This window comes from Pieris napi, chromosome 8 (assembly GCF_905475465.1).
Source record: "Pieris napi chromosome 8, ilPieNapi1.2, whole genome shotgun sequence".
Lineage (NCBI taxonomy): Eukaryota > Metazoa > Arthropoda > Insecta > Lepidoptera > Pieridae > Pieris > Pieris napi.
Genome location: NC_062241.1, coordinates 7,632,972 through 7,643,362, shown reverse-complemented (window position 1 = coordinate 7,643,362; position 10,391 = coordinate 7,632,972). Strand labels below are relative to the sequence as shown.

Below are 10,391 nucleotides of genomic sequence, written 5' to 3'. Positions count from 1 at the left end.
GCGTAAAGGGCGCAGAAGGGATGCAAAGGGAAGAGCAGAGTAGGTACGTTAACCCTTAATACATATTTGTACAAGTTATATATATAAATTGAATTTGCCTATATATATAATTAAAACGTACTGGTTTCTAGTTTTTAACGAAGTACTGACCTCTAGCGTGAATTATGAGAACAAAAAGTTCCTTGCTGAAACGCTTCCTGAAATACATTAGAAAGAAGCATGTCCTCGAGTAGATACGACTCCGATCGAAATGAAACAATCTAAGAAACCAATTGTTTCCTCACATAAACACCATAACTTTTCTCACTAGTTTATCACTATATCAGTCCTTCCCACTATTTATCCCATCAAAACAATAATTCACGAGTAAATATTATTGTAAGTGTTATATTTACATCACTGAGATTGCACTGGTGTACGTACGTGAAACTGTAGTAACGAGACTGGCGAAGACGCGCCGCGCATGCCGCGAGGGCTATGGTGTAAATATAAAAATGGATAAACTCCCCTTCAGGGGGCTCACCCGTATGAATCACAGTAAACACACCTTTCCAGTATTTTTCGGCGATCAATTATGTTTTTGAGGGACGATAAATCGCGAGCGCTAGACAAAAAAGTTTGTTGCGCGATTATGTTTTTCAAATTTGAGCGGTATATTAGTGGGACGCAAACTTCCGTGTTACATTTGACAAAATATTGATCGACGCGACGTCCACCAACTGCGGACATTTTCTTTTGGCTTAAATTTAGGATAATCGCAAAGATCAGCGTCTTACTATCCGTATTGTACCCAAATGTGAGCAGGTAGCCATTTTTTGTATTATTTTGGGTTGCAGGCTAGAGGATGTAAAATATCTAATGACTCATACAGTCATACCTAAGTTGTGGATCACGTAGTATTTGTGAATTATTCGTCATTAAAATCATTCGGCCACTACTTAAGTACAGCCTTTGAATTTTATTTAGCTGTTGTGTTTTTATTAATCCGAACTTACGTTTTTGCTTAAATTAAACTACTTACTATGCAAAAATATTGAATGTATGAAAATAACTTAAGATTGATTCTATAATCATTATGTTACCTATATAGGTATATAATATATTATAACATAATATGGATACATATTATGTATGTAATTACGTCTACAAAAAACGTTTAAATTACCAATTATTTACAAAAATTACCCACCCGGTATGTGACCCTATCCATATACCTATTACATACCCCTAGTAGTAGGTACCTATATACATGCGTGTTCCAGATGAAAATCACACAAGAGCTAATTAGAATAAGAAGTTACTAGTATAAAATAAAAAAAAAACTGTTTCTTTATAATATTGGATGTTTTTTATAGTATTTTTTACATAAGGTTAAATAACTTTTTACAACTTAGGATTAGTTAGCCTAATGGAGGTGATTGTTGATTTTTTATTATATTTTTATTGTGATTGATTATGTGTCTTGTGAAAGAGCTGTTTTAATTATATATTTTAGTTTGGAAATGTTATTATTTACTTAAAAATATTATAGCGAATACTGAAATATATTAAAAAATAAATGTCACTAAAATACCCGGGATTTACGGCTAAAATGTACACTATTAGACCAGTGCCGATAATTTTTGAAACCTAAAAAAATTACAGTAGGATGAAACCCATTAGAATAGCTGGGGAATATGATCAAAATGAAAGGAAAAATAAATTACGGTCGATCTGAGGTCGGGAAGGGGTAGGGGGGGAGTTTTAAGGGTAAAAAACGGTTTATCTCGATTTCCGGCAAAACTACAAGTCCTATCGAAGAAAGTTAAATGGCAAAGTTGGAGGTAATAAAAAGATCTAAAACTTTTGTATTCACACATTTTTCACATAACCTCAAAATTTATGTGAAAATTTCAAAAAACCAAGTTTTTGGTTTTTTATTTTTATCTTTAACAAAAATTATTTTTTTTTAACGAAACTTGTTGAAAACTTACCTTTCTATGTCCCAAATACACTGTAATTTATTTGATTAAAAATATTTATTTGTTCACCTTATTTTGAATTAATATCGAAAAAACACCCTAATTTTCAATCGAAAATTCTGACGTCAAAATTTCAGCTTTTTTCAAAAAGTTGGTATGCTTTCAGTTCGTTGAAATCTCTACTTTCCTATGGTAAAAAAATATATATATATTACCATAGTAAATCTTCTCAGAAAACGCAAAAAATCGTATACAGTAACGCCCAGACCTGTCATCCCCTTCCTTACTTCTCTATGAAATACGAAAATTTTAGCCCATCTAAAGGCTAAATTTTTTTTTTAAGTCACTCAGGTATATATAAATTATCTTAAAATAGTAATAAATAGGCATCTGATTATAATTTAAAGAAGATTCATAGAGAAGTAGGGAAGGGGATGACAGGTCTGGGCGTTACTGCATACGATTTTTTGCGTTTTCTGAGAAGATTTACTATGGTAATATATATATATTTTTTTACCATAGGAAAGTAGAGATTTCAACGAACTGAAAGCACACCAATTTTTTTTAAAAAGCTGAAATTTTGACGTCAGAATTTTCGATTGAAAATTAGGGTGTTTTTTCGATATTAATTCAAAATAAGGTGAACAAATAAATATTTTTAATCAAATAAATTACAGTGTATTTGGGACATAGAAAGGTAAGTTTTCACCAAATTTCGTTAAAAAAAAATAATTTTTGTTAAAGATAAAAATAAAAAACCAAAAACTTGGTTGTTTGAAATTTTCACATAAATTTTGAGGTTATGTGAAAAATGTGTGAATACAAAAGTTTTAGATCTTTTTATTACCTCCAACTTTGCCATTTAACTTTCTTCGATAGGACTTGTAGTTTTGCCGGAAATCGAGATAAACCGTTTTTACCCTTAAAACTCCCCCCCCTTCCCCTTCCCGACCTCAGATCGACCGTAATTTATTTTTCCTTTCATTTTGATCATATTCCCCTGCTTTTCTAATGGGTTTCATCCTACTGTAATTTTTTTCACTTTTTATTTATTTTAAAGGCTATCTGCACTGGTCTAAGGGTGAGATCTATAGTCCGCACTTGGACTTTACTCTGACTTAACTATCGAGCTAAGACACAGTCGGTATTTATAGAGCAAACTGCGAATCCCTCCCTAGTGTTGGCTTAGCTTAATCTCAAGTCCACGAAATCGACGACTTACCAAAAACTTTGACTATAAGCCTAACAAAAATAATGGCCTAAAATTTGCTCTACCATCATATCTTTTACTGGACTTTTTATTTTTGTCGGTTTTTAATGAACGGTGTTGCCATTTGGTATCAGAGTTCCATAGACTTTGGGAAAAATAGAATTTGAATTCAAAGAAATTTTAAATGATCTTGATAAATACCTATGAAATGCATGAAATAAAATAATTACACATTATTATGGTATCTATTGTTGTTTATTTACATTATTTATATAAGTGTTCAACCCCATTTTTGAGAGATCTTATAAATAACTGGTGTGATATCGTATCTGTCATCTGGCAGCACTGGCATATGTTGACAACAAAATTCAAACTACATAATATAAGCAAACCAACTTCGTCTCTCGCTAATCGCTTCACATCCGTTGACCGTTATTTTCGATTACCTGAATCTTCTACCTTTTATTACCTGACGACCTTGCTTGCTCAACGGATTTTGTACCTGCTTAAACGACTGACCACGGCTATTCTCACTCGGACCGGACTCGCTCACAAAAAATGGATAAAAAAAAACAGAAGCCTTACTCGGAATATGAGAGGCAACTGCTTGTACAGTTGGTTCAGTCAAAGATTGGCATTCTAGAGAACAGGAAGACGGACGCCGTTTCCCAAAAAAAGAAACACGAGGCTTGGGAAGAATTAGCAATAGAATTTAATAACTCTAACGTGTCACATACTGTAAGTAATCCACCAACATACACTATCTATAAATATCAATATGCTGTACGATAATTACAAAGATAGATATATAACTAGAGTATAGTTAGGTACAAGGATAGAATGAGCCAAAGCCAAAGCAATGCTAATGTAACCTTGGTGGTAAATTTTGGTTTGATAAAATTTTCATGTTTGTCATATGAACTTTTATATTTCAGTACAATTTTTTTTCGATTTTAGGCTGATTCTAAACAATTAAAAAAGATGTGGCAAAATATGAAGGCAAAAGCTAGGGATGCCAAAACCCTTGAAGCCCAAAGGAAGAGGACAGGAGGAGGACCAGCACCGCCTGAAATGGGGCCAATGGACACTCAAGTGATTGCAGTCATGCCACAAATAATGCCATCAATAGATGTGCCAATAGACTGTGACACATTAACTACAGTAGAAGGTAAGATCATTTCCCAAAGATATAATTCCTCATCATTTTCAACCAACTCACATCCACTGCTAAACATAGGCCTCTCCCAAAGTATGTGACAACACTCTGTTCTCACCCCTACCAGACTTCTGGACAGGTATATTAGTTGACCTGCATGTTATCTTATTCTAACCAATAAAAGACATACCTATATGATAACTTATTTGACTGTTTACTTTTATAGCTGGTACTGGTTATGACAACGACGGTGAAAGCTGGAGACCAAAGAGGGCAAGAGTGTCCAGTATAGAGGCCACACTTGAATCTGTAATTCAGCCGGGAACAAGCCAGGACTGGACTGATGAAGCTGGGTTAACGGAAACCAGTGTTGAGGTCACCACTAAAAGTGAACCCTCTCAGCTATCAGCTACACCATCAGCGATCAGAAAAAATAAAACTTCATTTGAGGATATTAAAAAAAAATTGCTGTGGCAAGAGTTAGACAACAACAAAAAAAAATTTGAGATAGAAGTGGAACACATGAAACTAAAAAATCAGTTAGAAATCGAATTTCTTCGACATAAATATAAATTAGAACTAGAAATTTTACAGTTTAAAAAAGAATCTGAAAATAAATGATTAAAATGAAACAATTTTTGTTTTAATTTTCTTTATTACCAAACCAACCTAGTTAAATTGTGCAATCACAGATTGCCGGAATGCTAGACCTGTAGTAGATCTTTCATTGTTTCTGTGTTGTTCGACTTCTGGTGTTTGATCAGTAAGATCACCATCGTCATAAACATCCCCTCTCTGTACACCTATATTATGTAATACAGCACAAGCTATAATTATGTTGCTGGTATTTGTCAATTTTGATCGTAGTCCTCTCTGCAAACATGGAAATTTCTTTTTCCACACTCCGAAAAACCTTTCAACAATATTCCTAGTTCTCAATTGAGAATAATTATAATTATTGTCAGCTCTTGTTTGTGGATTCAAAAGTGGTGTTAACATGAAGTTCAGTGCTGGATAGCCGCTGTCACCTACTAAAACTCCTTCTAGTTCACCATTTACCAGTCTTGCATACGCCTGGCTGTTTCTAAATATCCTGCTGTCGTGTGAACTTCCAGGCCACCTAGTCACTATATCAAATATTTCGAGATCAGGCCCTATTATAGCTTGCACATTTACAGAAAAATACCCTTTTCTATTCCTGTATGCTTCAGAGTGGGTGATACCTCTGGGTCTATTAATTTTAATGTGGGTACAGTCAATAGCTCCGATTATATTATTTAGGCCATGGTGCGTATTAGATTTTCCTAATTCTTCAAACTTCCTTTTGACTGTGGTCATATTTCTTGGAAAATTCACAAATCTAGGAAGTAATTTACTCAACTCTGCGGAAACTTTATTTACAATTAAGCACACTGAAGATTGGCTTATGCTGTTCAAATCACCACACACCATCTGTAATTTCAAGGAATAATTATTAGTTACATATATGTTATGCTTCTGAAAGTCAGAAGACAAATGTCTTCAACCAGTGTGTCCTGCCAATGATGATGCATGGTGAAGAAACATCACTGACACTGGTTAAGCGAGCAATGGGGAGAGCTATGCTTGGTATTTCTCTGAAGGATCAAATTAGAAATGAGGTGATCCGTCAGAAAACAAAGGATACCAATATAGCTGTCTGTAAGGTGAACTGGCAATAACAATTTGTCCGATAGTGACCTAGAACAAGCAAAAATAGCATGGGACGCATTCTGGCCCACTGGACTGACAATCTGAAAGTACTGTCTATATCAAATCGAAAAACAATACATATTTATGACCACAATATTACCTGAAAACATCCAGTTGCATAAAACCTTAATGCAATAAGTATTTGCAATTGCGGTAGAATTGGCAATCCTCTGTTATTAAAAGGTTGTAAGTTTGTAATTATCAGTGGCAGGATCACATTTAGTACCGTGTGTTTAAAAAAACGGTACCTTCTTTTAAATTCATTCTCACTGTACAGCTCGAAAGGATTTTGGTTGTATTCGTTCCGAACATATAGCTTAGGCATACGGGGATTCATATCGGCTGCAGTTCCTAACGTTTCAATGTTTTCTATTGAAGTTAGAACTCTCTCTATATTCTCCATTGTCACTTTCGATATTGAAAATTCGTATCAAAGCCAAAACACAAAACGTCACAGTCCTTCAGGAAAGCGTAGGTCTTAAGTAGGTATACGGGATCGGTACAGGTCCAAGTCACAAAGCCAGTCGTTGTTTTAATAAATATTTATATGCTCAAACAAACAGAAACAGAGAAGTGAAAAAGCGGTTGAAACTTTTGAATTGTTGATACAAGTTCTCTGTTGCTGTTGCCAAAACAATGCGATCCGTTCTACGTAACAAAATTATTGCCATCTTTAAATACATTTTCTAAAGGTTACTCGTAAATTTCTAGTTATTGCAATAATAAAATAAATAAATACATAAATAACAATAAATTGAAGATATATGTGTACCGTTTTAGATGTTTAAATATTTGTTATTGTTTACTTTTTTAAAGGATAATAAACAAAGTATTGCATGAAATGAAACATCAATTTGTATTTTGACATTTGCTGTCTTAGCTTGGGCTTAGCTTAATCTAACCGTTAAAATGTCTATAAATACGAAATCATAGTTTAACCTTAGTGTACACTAAGCAAAGTTTTTCGTAAGGTAAGTCTGAGCAAAGTCCAAGTGCGGACTATAGATCTCACCCTAAGGGTGAGATCTATAGTCCGCACTTGGACTTTACTCTGACTTAACTATCGAGCTAAGACACAGTCGGTATTTATAGAGCAAACTGCGAATCCCTCCCTAGTGTTGGCTTAGCTTAATCTCAAGTCCACGAAATCGACGACTTACCAAAAACTTTGACTATAAGCCTAACAAAAATAATGGCCTAAAATTTGCTCTACCATCATATCTTTTACTGGACTTTTTATTTTTGTCGGTTTTTAATGAACGGTGTTGCCATTTGGTATCAGAGTTCCATAGACTTTGGGAAAAATAGAATTTGAATTCAAAGAAATTTTAAATGATCTTGATAAATACCTATGAAATGCATGAAATAAAATAATTATACATTATTATGGTATCTATTGTTGTTTATTTACATTATTTATATAAGTGTTCAACCCCATTTTTGAGAGATCTTATAAATAACTGGTGTGATATCGTATCTGTCACCTGGCAGCCCTGGCATATTATAGTGACAACGAAATTCAAACTATAACCTAACCGATGACTCTCGCTTCACATCTGTTATTTTCGTTTCCCTGAATCTTCTACCATTTATTACCTGACTACCCTAAAAAATTTGAGATAGGAGTGGAACATATAAAATTAAAAAATCTGTTAGAAATAGAATTTCTTCAACAAAAATATAAATTAGTATTAGAAATATGTATTACACTCAAAAAAAGAATCAGAAAATAAATGTTTAAAATGAAACAAGTTTTGTTTTGATATTCTTTATTACCGAACAAATTACCTAGTTAAATTGTGCAATCACAGATTGCCGGAATGCTAGACCTGTAGGAGATCTTTCATTGTTTCTGTGTTACTCAACTTCTGCTGTCAGCAAGATCACCATCATCATAAGCATAGGGGATGCTTATGACTCTATATACCTATATTATGCAATACAGCACAAGCTATAATTATATATAACTAGTATATTTTGTCAATTTTGACTGTAGTCCTAGCTGTAAACATGGAAATTTCCTTTTCTACACTCCGAAAACCCTTTCAACAATATGCCTAGTTCTTATTTGAGAATAATTATAATTATTGTCAGCTCTTGTCGTTGGATATAAAAGTGTTGTTAACATGAAGTTAAGTGCCGGATAACCGCTGTCACCTACTAAAACTCCTTCTAGTTCACCATTTAGCAGCCTTGCATACGCCTGGCAGTTTCTAAATATCCTGCTGTCGTGTGAACTGCCAGGCCACCTGGTCACTATATCAAATATTTCCATATCAGGCCCTATTATTGCTTGCACATTTACAGAAAATTACCCTTTTTTATTTCTGTATGCTTCAGAGTGAGCGATACCTTTGGGTCTATTAATTTTTATATGGGTGCAGTCAATAGCTCTGATTATACTGTTTAGGTCATGGTGAGTATTAGATCTTATTAATTCTTCAAACTTCCTTTTGGCTGTGTTCATATTTCTTGGAAAATTTACAAATCTAGGAAGTAATTTACTCAACTCTGCAGAGACTTTATTTATAATTAAACAGACTGTAGATTGGCTTATTCTGTTCAGATCACCACACACCATCTGTAATGTCAATGAATTATTATTAGTTACATATATGTTATGTTTCTGAAAGTCAGAAGACAAATGTCTTCAACATATAATGTATTTAAAATCATTTGAGAATACATAGGTACCTATAATATTCAAATCGAAAAACCATACATATTTATGAACACAATATTACCTGAAAACATCCAGTTGCATTTTTATGCCTTAATGCAAAAAGTATTTGCAATTGCGGTAGGTTTGGCGATCCTCTGTTGTTATAAGGTTGCAAGTTTGTAATGATCAGTGGCAGGATCACATTTAATACCGTGTGTTTCAAAATACGGTTCCTTCTTTTGAATTCATTCTCACCGTACAGGATGGAAGGATTTTGGTTGTATTCGTTCCGAACATATACAACACTTTAGGCAAAATTTTCAATTGTTGATATTTGATACAAGTGCTCTGTTGCTGTTGTCAAAACAATGCGATCCGTTCTACGTAACAAAATTATTGTCATCTTTAAATAATTAATACATTTTCTAAAGGTTACTCGTAAATTTCTAGTTATTGCAATAATAAAATAAATGAATACATAAATAACAATAAATTGAAGATATATGTGTACCGTTTTAGATGTTTAAATATTTGTTATTGTTTACTTTTTTAAAGGATAATAAACAAAGTATTGCATGAACTGAAACATCAATTTGTATTTTGACATTTGCTGTCTTAGCTTGGGCTTAGCTTAATCCCACCGTTAAAATGTCTATAAATACGAAATCATAGTTTAACCTTAGTGTACACTAGGCAAAGTTTTTCGTAAGGTAAGTCTGAGCAAAGTCCAAGTGCGGACTATAGATCTCACCCTATATGTATCGATAACAGTTGTAAGTCTTATTGCGTATTTTAATTTGTGTGTTTTAATTTTGCTTTAAATCAAATTAATCAATAATGGCATGTTATAGATATGACCAAAAAACTGACAGTTTCGTTTTAACGGTACTCTCCAGGACACGAAATTTACCTTTTTTAGAAAATATTATAGCGATCGTCTGACTAAAGATTCAGAAACTATGCTTAGCGCTAAATCTGACTCCCATCAAAATTGTATGACATTTGAGATCATCCTCACCCTAAGACGAGATGACTAAGCGATGAGAGATCGTCGTCGATAGTGGACGAAACACGGTATCAAGAATAATTATGGATTGTATGTGTTCTGTTGTTATTTTAGGGTCATCGATTTTTACACCAAATGCCGACAGATATTAGTTTGAAAACAAACAAAGTATGCAAAACACTTTAAATGGGATAAATTCACAGCAAATCCGAATAATTTGAGAGGTAGATTACCTAAATTTGTCCAAGGTATGGTAAATTATAGTAGTGTGGACTCAGTTTCCGCACTTAGACGCACATTTGGTCCTTCCAGAAGCTCAGAAGTTTACTGGGTATTTCACAGACTTCACGGAGCGTCCTCACTGCTCCACGCATACCAGGACTAGGTGAATGAAGAAGCATTCCTGCAAGTTCGTTAGTTCGTTCCTCTCCATGCAAGTTAGTCGACATCATCATTGCCGAGAGCTCCACTGTGCCCTTTTATCTACTGTAGGGTAACCCTGATTGTTAGGCTTATTGCCTCTAGTGTTAGTTTTACACTCCACTATTAGTTTGTGGTTCGTCTTTTGAAGTTAAACTTCTTTAGAATCGTTGTGATTTCAAACCGGATGCAACGGAAAAAGCGACAGTAAAAAGAGACAGACACATAAATTAATAGGATTTGGC

General features: G+C 33.9%; 2 protein-coding genes and 1 long non-coding RNA gene across 4 annotated transcripts; 1 reads left to right on the top strand and 2 right to left on the bottom strand.

Annotated features, from left to right (window-relative positions):
• The first annotated feature begins 3,030 nt into the window (after nt 1-3,030).
• Nucleotides 3,031-4,962, top strand: LOC125051668 (myb/SANT-like DNA-binding domain-containing protein 3). 2 transcript variants are annotated; one of them, XR_007117320.1, is made up of 3 exons: nt 3,031-3,909; nt 4,107-4,339; nt 4,554-4,962. XR_007117320.1 is itself a non-coding variant. In XM_047652154.1 (3 exons), the coding sequence occupies exons 1-3, from the start codon at nt 3,730-3,732 to the stop codon at nt 4,946-4,948; spliced, it is 786 nt and encodes a 261-aa protein (XP_047508110.1). In that variant the 5' UTR covers nt 3,031-3,729; the 3' UTR covers nt 4,949-4,962. The 2 variants fall into 2 exon arrangements, 1 of the variants encoding a protein (XP_047508110.1); XM_047652154.1 differs by having other exon boundaries at nt 4,129-4,339.
• Nucleotides 4,963-6,829, bottom strand: LOC125051667 (putative nuclease HARBI1). The gene is made up of 2 exons (XM_047652153.1): nt 6,159-6,829; nt 4,963-5,779 (listed from the first exon to the last, which is right to left on the bottom strand). The coding sequence occupies exons 1-2, from the start codon at nt 6,459-6,461 to the stop codon at nt 4,997-4,999; spliced, it is 1,086 nt and encodes a 361-aa protein (XP_047508109.1). The 5' UTR covers nt 6,462-6,829; the 3' UTR covers nt 4,963-4,996.
• Nucleotides 6,830-7,810: 981 nt separating this feature from the next.
• On the bottom strand, nt 7,811-9,227 carry LOC125051828. The gene is made up of 2 exons (XR_007117357.1): nt 8,803-9,227; nt 7,811-8,639 (listed from the first exon to the last, which is right to left on the bottom strand). It is a non-coding gene; the product is annotated as an uncharacterized LOC125051828 (long non-coding RNA).
• Nucleotides 9,228-10,391: the final 1,164 nt, after the last annotated feature.

Bases quoted from the DNA above. Each gene is read 5' to 3' on its own strand.
- LOC125051668 (XM_047652154.1), top strand. From the start codon at position 3,730: ATGGATAAAAAAAAACAGAAGCCTTACTCGGAATATGAGAGGCAACTG. The intron at 3,910-4,128 runs GTAAGTAATCCA...TTTCGATTTTAG, and splicing joins ACTCTAACGTGTCACATACT to GCTGATTCTAAACAATTAAA. The intron at 4,340-4,553 runs GTAAGATCATTT...TTACTTTTATAG, and splicing joins CACATTAACTACAGTAGAAG to CTGGTACTGGTTATGACAAC.
- LOC125051667 (XM_047652153.1), bottom strand. From the start codon at position 6,461: ATGGAGAATATAGAGAGAGTTCTAACTTCAATAGAAAACATTGAAACG. The intron at 5,780-6,158 runs GTAATATTGTGG...TTGAAATTACAG, and splicing joins ATGCAACTGGATGTTTTCAG to ATGGTGTGTGGTGATTTGAA.